Source organism: Gymnoscopelus microlampas (genome assembly GCF_963454915.1).
Source record: "Gymnoscopelus microlampas genome assembly, chromosome: 5".
Classification (NCBI taxonomy): Eukaryota; Metazoa; Chordata; class Actinopteri; order Myctophiformes; family Myctophidae; genus Gymnoscopelus; species Gymnoscopelus microlampas.
In genome coordinates this window covers 42,747,476-42,766,776 of record NC_139942.1, presented here as the reverse complement: position 1 = coordinate 42,766,776, position 19,301 = coordinate 42,747,476, and the positions used below count along the sequence as shown (strand labels likewise).

At 42.7% G+C, this 19,301-nt stretch overlaps 1 protein-coding gene across 1 annotated transcript in view; it reads right to left on the bottom strand.

Annotated features, from left to right (window-relative positions):
* The window catches only part of LOC311046050 (tyrosine-protein kinase yes), a 33,225-nt gene extending 13,924 nt beyond the window's left edge, over window positions 1-19,301 (bottom strand). Inside the window, exons 1-2 of the mRNA XM_084058153.1 lie at window positions 18,956-19,301; window positions 3,592-3,917 (exon numbers count right to left, since the gene is read on the bottom strand). Coding sequence (XP_083914279.1) covers window positions 3,592-3,908 — 317 coding nt within the window. The 5' untranslated portion in view covers window positions 3,909-3,917; window positions 18,956-19,301. The remainder of the gene's footprint in view (window positions 1-3,591; window positions 3,918-18,955) is intronic.

Below are 19,301 nucleotides of genomic sequence, written 5' to 3'. Positions count from 1 at the left end.
ATTAGCATCTTTCCACCGGTCATCAAATTATTGGCTTAGGAGTGCGACAAAAACGATCTCCATGAATTCAAGGCTTTATGGGGTGTGTAATTGATAGAAAATAAGTATACACAATAATAACAGACATGAAACAAATCCAATTAAAACTGATGTTAGGAGGCAAAAAATACATTAAGGAAAAGATGTGATTTAAAAGACATTATAGTGCTTGGTGTGGACAACCCTTTAGAGATGGTAGGATAGGTATGCATGACTGTGATAGAGCTTGTAAATCTCAGAAAGAGTATGAAGACTAAAATAGAGCACAAAGAACTGTACATGTCCAGATGTTCCATCTCACCGTTGCTTATGTTGTTGGCTCAATAATCCTTTATCGGTTTAGAAACAAGTTACTATTTTCAGTATTTATCTAAATGAAGAGATAAGGTGTATCATTGTTAAATGCTTGACATTTAAAGGACTGCATTGCAACGTCCATAAGAACAAAGAATGTTCTGGAAACTAAAAAGACAATATGCTCCAACTGCAAGTCATCTCATGCTGTAATGCAAGGGTTCCCAAACTTTTCAGGCCGCGACCCCCCAAAATAATCATATTTGAGCTGGGGACCCCCCCCCCCCACCCTGACAAGCACGCGGAATTATAAATATTGTGAAAATAGCCGAACTACAAGCTCACAATGTTGGCGTTGTGAGCTTGTAGATTGGCTATTTTCACAAAGTTTGCCTATTTCTTACGTATTTTTTGACAATTTGGCCAATTTGGTATTAAAAAAGGTCTTGAAAGTCATCAAAGTGTAACTTTAGAAATGTGCAGATACCCTGTATACACTTATATTGTATTCTAATATCTGGGGACCCCCCCAACATAATTTGGGGAGCCCCCTGGGGGCCCCAACCCCCAGTTTGGGAACCACTGCTATATTGACACATGGGAAGCTTAGAGATGATTCTCATCGACATGTCTATGGAGTGACAGAATGCAGAATGACAACCCGACCCGAGTCTGATGCTTGTCTGAAGGAGGAAATTGGATCTAAACAGCCCCTCAGGATCAGATTAGGGGTCAGGGAGGAAGACGGACAGACAGACAGACAGACAGACAGACAGACAGACAGACACAGACGTTTCTGTGTATGGACATGGTTGGAGCAATTGTTGCATTTGTTTTTCATTTCAGGACAGAGACCACCTCATACACTTGCTTTATATTTCAGACATTTTCTCTACACTGCACCACTTTATTACCGTCACCGATCAATCAGTCAATGCACGTCAATTTGCTTTTTTGCCAACGTAAACACTATGCCAGGTGTTCTGATTGTAGAATTGTTGGGAGACCCCACGGACTTGATGTATTGTTGTTGGTCTAATTTACATAACAGCTGTTGCTCATAAAGCCATTTCTTATTCTTTTTGGGGGGCATTTTATGGTTTAATTAGATAGAGTATAGAGAGACAGGAAACCTAAGGCAGAGAGAGGGGAGGCACGTGAGACATTACATGATGGGACTTAGATTTTAAAGGAGACACACCATTAATTTAAAAAAAATATTTGATATTTAATATCATATGGTGTATGTCCCTCAAACCATTTTCAAAAGGTTTGAGCCTAAATCAACACTCAGATATACTCATCCCAAGTCAATTCTCTCAGGCTTATAAAGCACTTTCAGCTGCAATACCAAAACGTCCTGTTGGGCAGAGGGGTGCTACTGAGCAATTCTAAATACTCAGAATACATCAAAATACATGGGCAGAAAGTTTGGTGATGTAAGCAAACTTGCCATTCTGAGATGGCCTGTTCAGACACGCCCATTTTGAAAATCTCTGAAATGAGAAAGAATGACTGAATGTAAAAAAAAAAAAAAAAATTGGGGGTACAAGAGACACTGGGGAGCCCAAAAAATACAAAAAAAAAGTGAAATTCATGGTGTGTCTCCTTTAACTTGGGTCCTTGCAACTCATAAGCAGCATATGCTCACAGTGTTCTCTGAGGGGGGTTGAGTACAGAGAACCGGTACCATACTAGAACCGGTACCACCACATCCGATACTACCGATACCAACATTGTTAATATTTGCCGTGGCAAAAAAAAACTAAAAACAATAGCCATTAATGCAACTGACTTTTGCATCTAAATTTGAATCTAAATTGTATAGAAAAGTATCGGTTTTGGCACCGTTTAGGCACTTGCACCATTTTAAAAATACCATCGTATCGGAGAGACCCCAATCAATAACAAATCCCATCTCTGAGCCACCAGCCACCCCAGAAATGTGCATTTCTAACATTGTTCAGTTGTTGTGCTTTACCACCAGAGACTGACGAAACACAAACTGTTGAGGGCGGGGAAGCAGAAATATTATGCCAAGTACTGCACATAAGTTGAGCAACTTCTTAGGTCTCAGAACAGACAGCACACATATTTCAGTTTATTGCCTTCATAGGCTGTGGACCACAATAAACACTGTTAATGCTGCAGTCAAGTCAAGTGCAGGTTTTGTTATAAATGGACTGCATTTATATTGCGTGGAGCTTCAGTCTGACTGACACTGGCTCCATGTGTCGGCGATTACAAGGGGGAGGGGATTAGAAATTCCCTAAACCAATCCTAAGGGATCCCCACGCCCACCTCCGACTCATTGGACAATACATTTTGTACCGGAGAAGTCCTCGGTTCACATTTACGACACCAGACCAAGAGGCAGTCCACTCAGAGAGTGGGCGGGGTCTATGGTATGGAACCAGGCTACATTTATATAGCACTTTTCTCCAAAGCGCTTTACCATGCAACCTTCGGAGAGACGGCCGCTCTACCTCCTGGGCCACTGCTGCCCCAGTTGTTGTTGCTCATGAGCACCAGGAACAACTTTATATTTTAATATTATAATTTAAGCTGATCCAGAGCACGTGAGCGGAGCGGAGCGAGTGGAAATGCCGCTCGGCGCTCCAGGGGGCTGGTTTCACGCTCGCTATTCGCTCACGTCAACTCCCCCCGCGCTCCGCTCCCCGTCGCTCCTCTCTCACGTTGATTTGCACAAATCTCGCTCCACGCTCCGCTCAAACCGGGTCGCTCAACAGTAAAAAAAAGAAAAGAAAAAGAAAGTAGAAATTCTAATGACATCTCGGTGCGCTGTGCACTGCGGATGTCTGTGTGTCTCTGAGTCCGTGCGACCGGGCATGCTCAAACATTCGGTGCGCGGCCCCCGCGAGGGCGGCCTGGAGCGGGAGGCGGTCCTCGTTCTGAGTAGCGCTCCAACCTTTTTATAACCAGCTCCGCGCTCACGTCAAAATCGCGTCGCTCCGCTCGCGCTGCGCTCACATGCTCTGAGCTGATCTCACACCATGCACAACATCTAACTAAAATGCGTTCTTAAACGCATGTTATCTACTATGATGGTGAGCAGAGCAATGTTGATGTGACATCGTAAACTTTGGTTTGAAAATACATGCTCAAACTCCCGACTTGATGTATTACCGAGACACAGATTGGAGTCCCTTCTCCAATCTGTGTCTCGGGAATGCATCAAATAATAATATAATATTATAATCAAACAGCATAAGTGCCACCACCATGCGCATCACCCACAGTAAACTAACACAAAAAACACTAACAAACTCACTTGCGACAACAGCAGGGAAGGGGCTGCTCACTGACACCGAGGTGAAGGAAGTGGAGGCGCCACCAAACGGCGTCATGACCGACGAAGCCCCTCCGAAAGGTGTCAGAGCGGCGGCGTGGCTATTGTAGCTGTTGTTCTGGCCCTTCATGGCTGGGGAATGACCCATGAGGGTGGGATCGGGTCCATAGTGGCCCATGTGAGCACTGAGCGGTGTTGCCGTCGAGTTGTCCGGGCGGTACTTGAGCGTCGGGCCCTTGTCCTCTTTGCTCCTGACGCAGCCCATCCTCAAGCCCTGGGAGAGAGGACGGATGGGGAACATTAGCTTCATAGCTTCACTAGATTATCATAATATACACAAGTGAAATCATTATTACACACCCGCACACCAATACATTCTACTGTGCAGTGTTAATCTGCTATATAAAGTCCAAGTTGCACATCTGTGAGTCTGTGGTGGGCACACACATAATGCCCATAGAACAGTGGTTCCCAAACTTTTTACGTCAAGACCCAAAAGAGAACTTCAGACGTTTGCCTGGGACCCAAACTAGTGAAAACAAGCTCACAACGCGTCGCTTTGTGCCGTGTTGTGAGCTTGTAGATCTGCTATTTTCACTACTTCTTAATGATTTTTCGATTATTTTATTTTTCGATTTATTTATGAAATGCTTTTGAAAGATTTAGGAATAATTTTTCATTGATGAAAAGTTGTGATTTGTTTAAACTTTTTTTGTATATTTGTTTTTACGTAGGTTGCTCGCGACCCATAAAAATGTGTTTGTGACCCACATATAGGTCCCGCCCCACTGTTTGGGAAACAGTGCCATGATGATATGTTGTCAATGCAGTGACCCTGGCAGAAAAGGGCAGGCTGATAATGTATAAATGCACAATCTGTGTATGTTTCTGTCTGTCTGTGTTTCCCCAGCGTATCTCAAGAACTGTCCGACTGATCGACTTCAAACTTGGCGAGTGCATCACGAAAGACCCGAGGGAGTAGAGTACCAAGTGGGAAGCCGTCGGATCGGCGGCTTGTTCAGAAATGTATCTATGAATGTACAAATCTGTATCGGTCTGTCTGTGTCCCTTTTAAAACCATATATGAAGAGATCTCTGTATCTATCTGTCTTTCTCCCTATTATGCCCATTAGTAGATACCCATGGGGGGATATGCCAACAGTACCACGTTCCTCCATGCTCGAGCACGCAGTCACTACAAGCTGTGTTTTTGACGCTACTGAAACACTAGCAGGATTCCTGGTCTGGTAGGCTACATGAGTCATTGTTTCATGTATGACAACTTTCAAATACATCCATTAGAAGAAACACAGCTAGTGAGAGAAAGGAGAGGAACAGGAAGAGGGAAAGGGATGAGAGGGAGGGAGAGAGCCTATTTCACCCACGCAATAACATACTAGTGTTAAATAGCCTTAAAGGTTTTTTTTTCAGCACCAAGTCACCGATCAGAGCAGCGTAAGAAGCCCCTCAGTGTTCCAGGAGCCTCCAAACTCTGACGGAATGGTCAATTTGTAAAAGATTGTCCATTTTTGCTGTGAGTGCTGCAATATCACAACAATTACAAATTGATTTCACAAGGACAGGAAGTTGAAGAGGAACACTCCTGTAAATACGTTTTGTTGGTAAGCGGGTAAGGGTTTATGGTTAAGGGTTAAATTGAGAATGAATGAAAAGGTCTGTGACATGTGTAGGCTGTGTGAGATCAAAGCAGCAGCTTGGAATTCAAGTCATCATCCAAGTAGATCTCAATATGGACCGCCAATATTCTTTACATGATTAGATTATTGAGACAGCATCTTTGAGTCAGTGCTGGGTCCTCTCAATGTTTCACCTCTGTTCAGCACACGATAACGGGTTAAGAATTAATTCTCTACTATGGATTGGAACCACTCACATGCATCTCTCTCTGTGTGTGTGTGTGTGTGTGTGTGTGTGTGTGTGTGTGTGTGTGTGTGTGTGTGTGTGTGTGTCACAGTGATCAGAGGAATGCGGTGCCTGGGAGGGACAGGTGACTCAGCTTCAGACATGACCTGGTGAACAACACTTCAAAGCGTGTGCATTCTTTACCCACGCACGCATGCACCTGTGTGTCTAATGATAACATTAGAGAACATGCTGCCTGCCAGCTCGTAACAGATGAGCTTCCGGCAATCCCCATTTCTGATGACTCAGACTTTAAGATTTCTTACAACAGTTTCACTACTATAAGTGAGAAGTTGACTGGTAGTGAGGTTGGTGGAAATTCATTCATACTTGAGATGCAAAGAGTAAAAAAGATGTGATGATAAGGCAAGGAGAAATAATGGACCAACCGACCCACCATCGGGGGTTTCCCTACTAATATAATACTTACGCAGCAGCACAGCACCTAGTTGTGCACAGCGCCCAAGCTGAACAAATGGGAAATATGGAAAAAAGAAAAGTTTTAATATGCAACACACAGAAAAAAAATAAAGAGTGTGTGTGTGTGTGTACTGGGTCACTACCGGAACAACAACTTGGCTTATGAAGAACACCAATCTAACTCAACCATATGAGGGAGTGAGTAGTCAATCTATAAATCTAGTTATTTGAGATGGATGGTTTATTGATCGACTTTCAGCTCTACACAATATTGACCGAAAAGCAATAGCTGAGGCAGCAGAAATGGAGGGAGATGAAGAGGGGATATATGGTAAAAAGGAGGAGAGGATGTGGGTTGAAAAGAGACAGGGTGAGTAAAGGCGTGGGAATGGAGTTATGGAGTGAGAGAGAGAGAGAGAGAGAGAGAGAGAGAGAGAGCACGAGAGCGGAGAAGAGAGATATTGGGGGAGGGGAGGATTAACGGTAAAAGATAATGTGGTGGGTTGAAATGTGAGAAAGTGAGATGCAGACTGATAGCCATCTGCGGATGTTGGGATTGTTTGCACACAAAAGCAGCGCTGCCCCTGTAGTACATATAGAGTATTAACAATGTGTACAGTACATTGTCCCTGTAGTACCGGTGTATTAACAATGTCTACAGTACACATAGTTGTCTTTGGACTGGCCTCATTCTATTCAGGGTTACGTTGTTTTGACAGCATGTGACCAGAATCGAATTGAATTAGAAAATAGTCTTGCGTTGCTTTTAAGCTGTGTGTAGTACAGGGTGGGCGGGTGGCTTTCACTAAAACAAAGATTATTCGGAAATGAATCATCTTGTTATTTATTATTATTTATAAATAAATAATTATTCAATCAGAAAAGACATTCTGAGAATTTCAGAAAAGAACTAAATGAACAATCAAATACATCTTCTGGAACTAGTAACATTGCATGCAGAACCATACCTATCTATCAACTAAAGCTTAACTGCTAAAGCCCTATGCTTCGTCAGTTTTTCAAGCTAGCCTGAAAAGCTGTCTTTTTCAGTAAACGACACCATCGTACCACAAATAATAAGCCCAAGTTAGACTAAAGAAGGATGAGAGAAAGCATAAACATGTAGGCTATCTGAAAATGTTACCCCAGGACTTATGAGCATGGAATGCTTGACACAGAATGCGGAATCACTGCCTTCACATTGCAAACTAAGGTCACACTAAGGTAACAAATGACATCCGAACAGAAGCTACTGACTTCAGAAAAGAAGCTAGTACAAACCTGAACAGCACCTTTGACCCTGTATTGACCTGCATGTCAACCTTTCCATACTCTCAAATGCCAACATCACTCTATGCTGAGGAGTCATTAGGGCTGTCACTGTGGCCCCAGTGCACACCGCCTCAACATCAGTGTTGGTAAGTGTAGAGCATTTTGTCTGAGATGTTACTACGGTCACTACACACCAAACTGAGTTGTCCTGACTACTACAGACTAATGCCGGAAGATCGGTCAGGTCAGATGTCAAGGTGTAAGTTGCTGTGTTATGTACGCCATTTACACATTGCACACACGCACAGACAGTCAGCTGATGGCGCTGTTGTGAGTGAGAGGAAACAACTCCATGCCAGGGGTGGCAGTAATCTGCAGGAATCTGCAGTGTAATGACAACCCGGAAGGCTATAGAGTACAGAAGTCCTGACGTCACTCGTTCATCCCCAGGTTCGTAAAGTAATGTCGCTATGTAGAATAACATCATAGAATCGTCTCATATAAGTGGTCCAAAATAAACAAACTGTCTCGGCGATATTGTCAGGGAGGAGGTGCTCGGTGCTCTATTCAGCAACAAAAACAAACGGATGAAGGCTTTTCAATCGGAATTATTCGTATGACAATTAATTGTCAAGTAAAATCCATGATCGTGACAACCCTACATGAGAAAGCATGTATCGCACTTGTTTTGAAGTGCTGTCTGACATGAAACCATTTTGCTGAATCAACAAAGGATTTCTTTGCATGCATTGTAGGATAATCATGACACAAGCATGGTTGCAAAATGCACTACTTTTCTACTTTACTTTTCTGCATATAAAATATTTGGTTATTTGAATAGTATTGGCAGCTAAAATTGTTGACCTGTTATGATCATCTTGGCAGGCATTAGCTAACTACTTTGGCACAGTTCAAGGGCTGGCCTGGTGTGAAATACAAAACTTATCTTGGGGCATTAGGATGATTTATTCATAAGACAACAAGACTGCCATTGATAAAAATGGCTACCAACCAGGCTTTTTTGAAATGCTTCCTCTCAAATTATATGCTACATGGTGAGTGAACAACGTAGTCTTCACAGAGAACCACGGAGTGAACAAAAGGAGATTCCTCTGAGGCGGAGGCTGACATTTTGTCAGTGTCTCTAGCCTCTATGGTATGCTGACCCCAAGCCCCTCTGGCTCTTTCCCATAATAAGCACTGCATTGATTTACATTTCTGTCACCACAATCTTCTCAAGCGTTGTGTGAGTCATTATAATCAATCCCAATTTTCTTAACAGCGCGACTCGAAACAGCCTTAATTTGAATTAAGAAACTTTACCTCTGCAAAATAAAATAGCTTTCTCCCTACAGAGGCAGGCTTTTGGTAAAAAGCCATTCATCTCAACAAAAGATAAGGATTTAACACAGTGACTTGTGGTATTCCCCTGTAGCTCAGGGCACTCCCAACAGCTCTCGCTCCCTGGCCTGGACTATTGAATCTATGCACATGCTAACACCAAACATCTGAAATGTTAATGAGTCAGGCCTATTGCCAGAGGCACCCAAATGGGACATGTAAACAGATGTAAATGAGCAGTCCATTGATCAATCACAAGTACTCTTCTTACCAAGATGTCTCTACAGACAACAGTTGGTAATTCAGAAACTTGTATCTCATACAGTCTGCCAACATTAGGCTGTGAAAAGGGGAGATTTTCTGGGGTATCTGCAAATTGCCCACCTCAACATCCCACCCCCAACCTACACTACAAATGAATAGAATAAATACAAGGATGTGAAAGTAAAATCACACCGTTGTGCGACTAAGTAAAATAGGGCTTAAGGCCGGGAGGGTTGCTGGACATGACCGTGCCGCTCCTGCCCGCAACAAAAAGAATATTGCCATTTAGTCCCCCCGCATAGTACCCCAACATTACCGTCCAGTTGTATAAGCCTGCAATATCTCCTTTGAGATCTAAAAACTAAAGTAACATTACAAAACAGAATGAGAGAGTGAGCGAGCGCGTGCACTGGGGGGCTGTTTATTTGAGAGGAATTGCAGAGCGAGCGAGCGAGAGAGAGAGAGAGACTGGTGTTATTATAAAACACTTAGAACATGTGCACTCCTTCTCTGTTGGAGCCAGGGTTATTTTTTGTATAGGTTACAGGTATGAGGTCGATATTCCTTTGTCACTTACTGTAGGCCTATAGACAGGGGTGCACATAACTGGTGCGCAGGTGCGCATGCGCACCCAAAATAAATAAAGCGCACCACATCAGGCGAGGCGCTTTTGCGTACCAACAGCTGGGACAGGAATTTCCAAGCTTATATTTTTTAGCAAAACTAAAAAATAAAAGCCTGGAGATCGAGGCTAGGAATTAGAGTCCGACCGATATATCGGTCACCGATATATCGGTACCCGATATGGCCTTATTTGGTTATATCGGATCATATCGTATCGGTGAAATTTCTCACCGATATGACCGATATGAAAAAAAAAAAAAAGTTTGCTCAAAAAGCACTTTGCTGGTGTTATTATATATTTTGTCCAGCAGAGCGCGCTGGGCTTGTAGATCTGCTACTTTCAGTAGGCCTACCATACTTTACTACTCTACACAACACAGCAAACCAAACAAAAACATCGTCGACGGTCGACCAAAGCAGCTTCAACCAGCGGATACTTTTCCCAGATGCGACGGTAAATTAGTTCAATCTGATGACTGGTTCAGCCCAAAATATGCCAGTATAAATAATTGTGGATTGTCCTATAATAATAATGATAGGCTGAGGTGAGGCTATACTATACTCACTTCTATTTTAGCGTCGTCATTTTGGCTTAGTATGTTATGCCTCAAACAAAAACAACACCACCACAGCTGTAGTGTTAATTAATTAATTGTCTCCATCGCGGGTTTGCGTATTAAGTAAAAGTATCAATACTGTAATACAGAAATACTCTTTTACAAGTAAAAGTCCGGAATTAAAAAAAATCTGTAAAGTAAAAGAACAAAAGTTTTGGTATCAAAATGTAGGCCTACTTAAAGCAGAGTCCTGCAGGGGTCCAATGTTGAGAACCCGCGCTGCCCGTCAATAATCAGATCTGCAGAGTAGACCCACCCTTCACCCTGTCCGTGATCCTTTCAAAATACGAACCAGAACCGCCGCGTCCGCCCGTCAAATAATGGACGTGTTGTCCGCCCGTTTACCCATGATTACATGCAGAGTAAAATGTAAATAGCCTACAGACAGTCACTCAGCTCAGTTTAAAAGTGTGTTGAAAAGGATAGATAGCATAGGAGCCTTCAACAATAGAGCTGCATTCAGTGTACAAGTGAAGACGGAGGAGCGAGCTTTAGCCACACGTGCGAACGCGCACATACGCAGTAAGCATGTGTCATTGTTTACGTCTCAGATGGTTTTAATTTGAAGGTTTAACAGGATGTTCAATGTGTTTTGTGAGTTAAGATAACTGACCAGCGTGCTCCATGCCGTTGTGCTGTGTTAAGTTACACAAGTGACGTTGTTTTCGCGGAGACAGGGCTCTCTGATTTTCACAATAAAACGTTACCTACCCGCGTTTAGTTACTTCAGAACCGCCCGTCGGTATATTTTACACCCGTTTTCACCCGTCAAACGATTGCAGGACTCTGACTTAAAGTACAAAGCAGAAAGTAGGCTACTACTCATTATGCAGAATGTCCTGTTCAACAAGATTTCAAATGGATAAAAATCTTTGGAAAATAGCAGATCTACAAGCTTGTAAATCTGCTATTTTCAAATGGCAGAAATCAATGTATATAGGGCTGAAGTGGTTAATGTGTGTTTTGTTTATAATATTCTAGATCTTAATCTACAAAGTAACTAGTAACTAAAGTTTTCAAATAATTGTAGTGGAGTAAAAGTATAATATTTGCCTAGTCTGAGATGTAGTGGAGTAGAAGTAAAAGGGTTGAAAATTGGAAATACTTTCCAATACTTTACTATTACTAAATATAAATAATAGTAAAAAAAATACCTAAAAAATGTACTTAAACATTTCCTAAGTACTGTACTTGAGTAAATGTAAAAAAAACAAAAACAGAAAAGGCCTATTTTCATTCCAGCTAATAAAATTCACAATATCGGTTGTTGCATATCGGTTATCGGTGACCGATATAATCCAAACCTCTCTAAAATCGGTTATCGGTATCGGTCACAAAAATCCCTATCGGTCGGACTCTACTAGGAATGTACTTCCACACTCACACAATCACGCTAAAGCACGCGTCGGCCCCATGTACAGCCATTAAGTGCAGGGAGAGGAGACGCATGCTGCACGTGATTGTGTGAGTCTCGCTTCGCATCGCCTCGCATTGCCTCGCTGCGTGCACGCAGCCAGCAGCGGCTGTTAGAGGCACTGATGAACACATCGTAGAGGTGCCAAATATGCCGTGAACGTCCAAATCTTAGAACTAGAAAAAGTGCTCCTCGAAGCACAGGTCAGGTAGGTTATTGTGGGCAGCAATATTCGGAATTCGCCAGGATGGAATATGAAAAATCGGACAGAACCATCTTGATCCCTTGACTATAGAGATAATGTGTACCGAATTGCACTTGCGCTATAATAGGGCAATGTTAAAAGGGTGGCATTTGTTCCTCACTGTAGTGCAAATGTGCGTGCAAAGTTTCACCCCATCGGACGCTGCGTTCATGATTTGCGGCATTTTGTTCAAAACGGGCCACTCCTGCAAACTTTAGATGTCAATGTTAGCCAATCAAGATGGAATATGAACTCAAACAGATCCGTCATGATCACATGACTATAGACATCATGTGTACCGATTTGCGTGAAATTTGCATACAATCTGAAGGCTTAATATTAAAAAGATCGTTTTACATAAATCGGCCTCCTGGTGGCGCTATAAAAAGGTAGATGTGAGAAATGCAGGGCAAAGGCTTTTCCTTGGCCTCTAGAGAGTGTGCATACAAAGTTTTACACAGATCGGTGCAGTTATAGGTAAAAACACGAATCGGCCTGTTATAGCACCACCATGAGGCTGATTTGAAACATTTCAAGAGGCATTTCTTCCTCAGCCTAGTGGGAATGTGTGTGGAAAATTCCACGGAAATTGCAAACTGTGTTCATGATTTGAGGCATTTTGTTCAAAACGGAGCACTTCTGCAAACTTTGGAAGCCAATCAGGATGAAATATGAAAAATCTGAAAGATTAGTTTGGTTTGACAACTATAGAGATACTGTGTACCGATTTGCGGGATGTTTGGACAAAATCTGTAGGAGTACCATGCCAAAACATGTGTTTTGCACAAATCGGCCTCCTGGTGGCGCTATAAAAGGCCCATGTGAAAAATGTGGGGCAGAGGTTCTGCTCTGGCATCCAGGGAGTGTGTGTGCACAGTTTTGCTGCGATCAAGCCAACGGTGCCAGAGATTAGCTGTACACAGACAGAATGACACACACACGGACACACAGACACACAGACGGACGGACGGACAGGGGGAAAAACATACTCTCGCCATGCCTTCCGGCCTGGCGGAGACAATTATAGTTGATATAGCATTACCATCATTTTAACCACTTTATATATCTCTCAAGTCATCCCTGTAAATAACCTTTTCATCCACGGCACCCCTGAATAACATTGTTACTTTATTGCACCTTACATTTATGTCAAATTACGCTACGCAAATATGTAAATCTTTCCCTCTAAGATACAGCGTGTCACAGTGAAAACTTGAGAGAATAATTCCTTTTGGAGTTAGGACAGATTGATGTTATACTTGACGTTTAACCACTTGAACCCCAGCATCCCTATTCTGGGGGGAATATTAGCCAAACATAACCGATCTACAAGCTCACAACGTGTCGCGAGGTCTGTTGTCTCCTGTCACAACATACAGCCTAGTAAACGTATACTAGGCTGTATGTTGCGACAGGATACCGTATACGTTTACTGCTGTATGTTGTGACAGGATACAGTATACGTTTACTAGGCTGTATGTTGTGACAGGATACAGTATACGTATATGTGGCTCTCGGTTACTTGAATCTTTCTTTCTTTCTTTCAGATACTCAAGGCTGGCAGAGGTGTTGCAGGGGGGACATCCACCTCTTCATTATAAGCCTGGACTATGCTTTAAGACATCAGTGGAGGAGGGGAGCAAGAACTGGGCTTCACTACTACAACTAGGAGGTCTAGATGGCTCCCTGATGTAGTCTTTTTATTTTTTTTATAAACACACACACAAACACACCCCACACACACGCCCACCCATACAACCACACACATACATATGACGATGCAGATGACATCTGCATCGTCAATGCCCAGAAGACTGAGGTTCTCATCTACAGTATAACACCCTCCCAGACCATCCACCTCTAATAAAGTACTGGTGAAGCCAACCAGATGTATGGAGGATGGAGATGGCAGGAGTCGCCGCTGAAAGGAACAGCTCCTTCTTACCTCCGGGCTATGGTCGATGCCTACACCCCTGCCCGACCACTTCGGTCTGCCACCTCGGGGCGACTGACTGCCTCGTCACTCAAGGGTCCTTCTGGCCGATCCACACGGTCACAACTTTTTTCTGTTCTGGCCCCACAGTGGTGGAATGAACTTCCCACTGATGTCAGGACAGCAGAGTCACTGCCCATCTTTCGCCGCAGGCTGAAAACCCACCTCTTCAGGAAAGACTACCCTTCCTCTTTGCCTGGCCTACTTGTTGTTAACTAGTTGTACGAACGCTTGTTTTATTGTTGTATTGTTTTATTGGATCTTGTTTAGTCAATACAATTATTTGTTTTAGCTCCTGCTCATTTGATTTAGCTATTTTGTCTCATCTGTTTAAGGAAATAGGTAGCTGATATATTGCACAAATAATTGCGATTAACGATTTAAACGCGTATCTGTCGTGCTCTGTCGTACACTGAACTTTGTAACATTATTAATAAAAAATTGTCTGGCTTTTTAGGCTTCGTAAACAAAAGGTACACAGGGCAGATATGACAAATAACTTGCATAATTCAATAAATTGATACTTTAAAAAAAAACATGAATAGTGGAAATAGCAGTCTTAGGTCAGAATTTAGAAGGCGTTTTTAGAATCGGCCTCAGGTCTAAATGGGTTAAGTACAAAATGTGAGTACTTTTTCCACCACTGGTCAGGACTGACTTGTGTCTCTGCCCATTTTCTGTCCGAATAAAAGCTTCACATTTTTTATTGAAATTACCGTGTCTTCAATGACAACTAGCACGGTGGGAAGACCACAAATGTCAATTAGACTCGGCTGCCGGCTCAGAACAGTTATCAAGGGCGAATGATGGGGAAACATTTCCACCATGAACAGCTTGAGATAACAATGAGAAACAGAATGACACTCTAAATACATCGGTCTCAAATAGTCACAACACAAGTTCATTTTGTTGCACATGCCTGTCGTGATGGGTCAAATTAGTGGGGAAAGAATAGTGGTTGTTCTATGTGCCATCACATTTTGAAAGTATCAAAGCCCCTGAAAATCACTCCAAAATTAAAGTGTGATAGAATGTCCAATTGTCCATCATCAATGTCTATAGTCCATCAATCCATTCTTGATCTACAAGCCATGAGGAAAGGCCTTGAAGTTGAAAGAGTCAGTTGATACCTCATCAATGGTAAGCTTGATCATATTAAGAAAACATTAGTTTGTCTCTTCACATGGTTTGTGCAGTTCTACAGAACCAACTTTCTGTTAACCTGAAAAATAGCATCCCTATTCTGGGCATGTCATAATAGGCAAACATTCAGCAAAAATAAGGGAACACTCGGAAAAAACAGCAGATCTTACAAGCTCACAACTGAGCTTGAAGGTCGGCTATTTAGGGTTTTAAGATCTAATAGCACAGGAGGTACAGTAAGTTAATGGGATACATTCTGGCAGCCAAATAAGGTTTGTGTGAGCCACCCAACAAGAACAAGCATGACTTGAGCCCACATTCTGACTATACTAATCAGATAAGTTGCAACCTCTGGGTGTTCTCTGGGAGAGGCCTTGCAACCTTTGAGCATAATTACGTCTTGTGTAATGTTTGCAGTTACTCAGGACAGAACTTGGATGTACCGCCCATTTTGACGTCCTGTACAGTTGTTGTTGTCGTGGGGAACCGTAGCTTCCAATACTGACGTAAAACCTTTTGAAAATCAATTAAAATGACAGAAACTATCAAGAACGTACTAGTCAAGGCTACTCTACGGGATCATTATTTAGCTTTAATCACATCAGTTTGTCGCTATACTATCACTAGATACTATCACTCTCCTTGATCAGAAAGATGTTTTATCACCTCATGCTATTTTTTTACAAAGAGGAATGGCATGTAGCTGACTTAAAGAGTATACATATACACACACACACACACACACACACACACACACACACACACACACACACACACACACACACACACACACACACACACACACACACACACACACACACACACACACACACACACACACACACACCAACATGACATATTTGTTTACTCAATACTGCATGCAGGCATGAAATAATCTCTCAACACAGAGCATAATCGGTCAGCGCCACTACCCTAAACATGACAGTGTTGTTGTTAGTAGGAATAGACACAGAAGCACCCGGGAGGAAGAGGACTAAGAAAGGGGAGGAGCCAAACCGAGTTCCTGTGTCTACACAAAAAAAGGCGGTGGTGCCCCAGAGGGGACCGAATGGGTTCCCAGATGGGCATGAAAAGACATGATGATGATGGCACTAAGCCTTCCTTAGTGCCAAACAAACAGGCAGGAAGGGCGCACACCAATATTGCACAGGTGCTGACCACGGTGCAAAGGATTGAAAATTAAAAAAGAAGTTTCACGAATCGTAGCCACAATGCAGTTTATTTGTATTTGTGTGTGTGTGTGTGTGTGTGTGTGTGTGTGTGTGTGTGTGTGTGTGTGTGTGTGTGTGTGTATATATAAGAAACTGACGTTTTGACCAAACAGGTCTTCTCCAGGGATTAACATCAGTTAGAGTGAACATTTGAAGGAGGCAGTGGTGGAAAAAGTACTCAAATGTTTTACTTTACTGTTTACTGTTGTGAGCTTGTAGATCGGCTATTTTCAAATATCCTATGTATAAAATATGGCTGAAGTGGTTAATGTATGTTTTATAAAATAATGATTTATATCTGAGAAGTAACTAGTAACTAACGTTTTCAAATAATTGTAGTGGAGTAAAAGTACAATATTTGCCTCTGAGATGTAGTGGAGTAGAAGTAAAAGTACTGCAAATTGGAAATACTCCAGTAAAGTAAAAGTACCTCAAAATTGTACTTAGTTACTTTACCACTGGAAGGAGGTGTGCCCTAACTATAGGAGGGGCAAGGCCTTAGTGCACTACCACAGAGTGTGCCAGTCAGTGTGATTACCGAGTTACATTTTTGTGATGCAGCCCTTAGTGACTATAAGGGCTGCAGTGCCACAATGTAACTCAGTAATTACACTGACTGGCACACTCTGCATGGCATAGTAGTACGGTCTTATCGTCAGGGCACCCTGCCATCTCTGCCTATCTGAGTAAGTAGAGGGGGCTGGTGGGGGGGGGGAGAGACTTCCTTCCGAACCCATTCATAACTCAGAGGCCACCTGCTGTGCCTGTCAAAGCCTAGACTAGTGAGACTAGAGAGAGAAAGCCTGATTTGTTCTTGTCCTGTGCCAAAAATAGATCAACAGGGTTACAACGCTTCGCGGATGCGATGCGCCGTGAGTTTGTAGATCTGCTATTTTTCGAGACAAAAAGAAGAGGCCTCCTTCTCCTTGTCCTCTCATTTCACTAAACCAGCACGGAAGAGGGACACCATATTGAACAGAACAGTAAATATGAATTGGGAAACCATAATGTTGGATTCATTCTTTTGAACATTCTCATTCTGCCACTATTAACGGCTTACACTGTTGGTTGAGTCTGCTAGAAATAATATGATATAATTCAAAAGTGCATTATGAGTCCTTGCTTGTTGTTGGAAACCTAGCCATTTCATATCGTATTTATTTAGCCAATATCTATACATACATGTATATATTTTTTGAAAGATCGGATACCATTAGAAGTGGTGTTCCGATGAGAATAAGGATGGTACTATGATTGTTCATGACTCTCACTCCATTCGGAGGCTTTAGTCCCCGTTGCCCAGCCAACACCACCTGTTAGGGCTCCTCACTCCTCTGTGTGCCAGCAAGGCTTCCAGTCACCACTCACCGTCCACTCCAGCTCTCTCTCTCTGTGTGTGTGTGTGTGTGTGTGTGTGTGTGTGTGTGTGTGTGTGTGTGTGTGTGTGTGTGTGTGTGTGTGTGTGTGTGTGTGTGTGTGTGTGTGTGTGTGTGTGTGTAAACGAGACGAGGGACTATCCATCCAGGTTGTAGTCAACTCGCAGAGGATTACCACCATGGAGAGAGATTACTATGGCACATGAGCCCAAGAAACAGGCGCACACGCACGCACACACGCACGCACACACGCACACACACACACACACACACACACACACACACACACACACAACATGGATACGTTGCCCACTACCCACACACAAGCTACGTGTAAACATTACAGACCTGCACTCTTACTACCCCACTCAACTACACACACCAGCACTAAAATGCTGTGGAGTTGCTCATTTCAGTTCTAGAGTTGTTTTTACTTGGGCATGGGTATGTTGTTAGTAGGATAGTGTATTTACTATGTTGTTAGGATAGTGTATAGACGGCTATTGACATTTTGTAGGGGCCTAGCAGGGGTCTTCTACGTTTTCCAGCCAAAGGACCCCCTATCTGAGAGAGATATGAGGCAGGGACACTCACGACATAGTGTAAAATTGTGTTGCAAATTAAAAATGTTCATAGATAGTTGGATTCATGCTAATGTGTATTTTCAGATAGTTAACCCTTTAAACCCTCAATATTTAGTCAACTTAACCATTGGCTCTGTGCTTGGTCAGCTCGTTTTCCCTCTACACCAGCTCTCCAAAAATAGCAGATCTACAAGCTCACAAGCTTATAGATCTGCTATTTTCGGCTAATGTTCAACATCACACAAATATTTGGCGGACCCCCTGTAGTAAGTCTGAGGACCCCATAGGGGATTCCGGACCCCCTGGCCAATAGTATCTTATTCAGGGAGAAGTGATATCTTGATGCTGTGGCCTAATACCACAACTAACTAGGGCCTGTATCAGCACATCCTTGTGTCATTGTTGACTTTAAACTTGTGTGTGGAACTGTGGAAGAAACACACATACGCATGTAAAATCGTCACGGTCAGAAGCCGAAAGAATCCTACCAATCGCGATTCGCTACATTGTGTTTATATCACCACAGTGCGAAGCTTTTAAAACGCAAAGATGATTCATTGTTACAAAGTAGCCAACATGCTGTGGTGACTGAGTGAGAAGTGAGAACTCTTGATCTTTGTCCCAACTTACTCCGATTCATTGTTGCCCCAAGTACGAAAAGGCCTTGTATACGTAACTTACCAGATTAAAGATAATACATTGTTTCAAAGATGATACATTGTTACAAAGTAGCCAACATGCTGTGAGAAGAACTCTTGATCTTTGTCCCAACTTTCTCCGATTCATTGGCCCAAGTACGAAAAGGCCTTGTATACGTAACTTACCAGATTAATAACATATATATATGTTCTTAGGTGTCTCTTACCTTAAAAAACTAACTTTTCTGTGTTGTATTTGGGCTACATGCGTCCTCCGGTGGGTCCTTTTCTTCCACGTATTTTTTTTATCGTACAATCCGAAAGGAATCACCCCACCGACCGACGTGGAATCAGTCCTCGATCTGTCCCATACCGACTCCCAGCTCCATACAGGGGACTTTAACCACACCGAATCTTCTATTGAGGTCCACTAAATCCGCATACGATTCCAATCGGCATCGCTTTCCAGATGATATACGGGGATAAAGGCCACGCAAAATGGTCAAATAAATCACTGATCACGGCCTGAAAACAGCGAGTGTGGAAGCCGGTTGCATTGAGAGCAACATAACA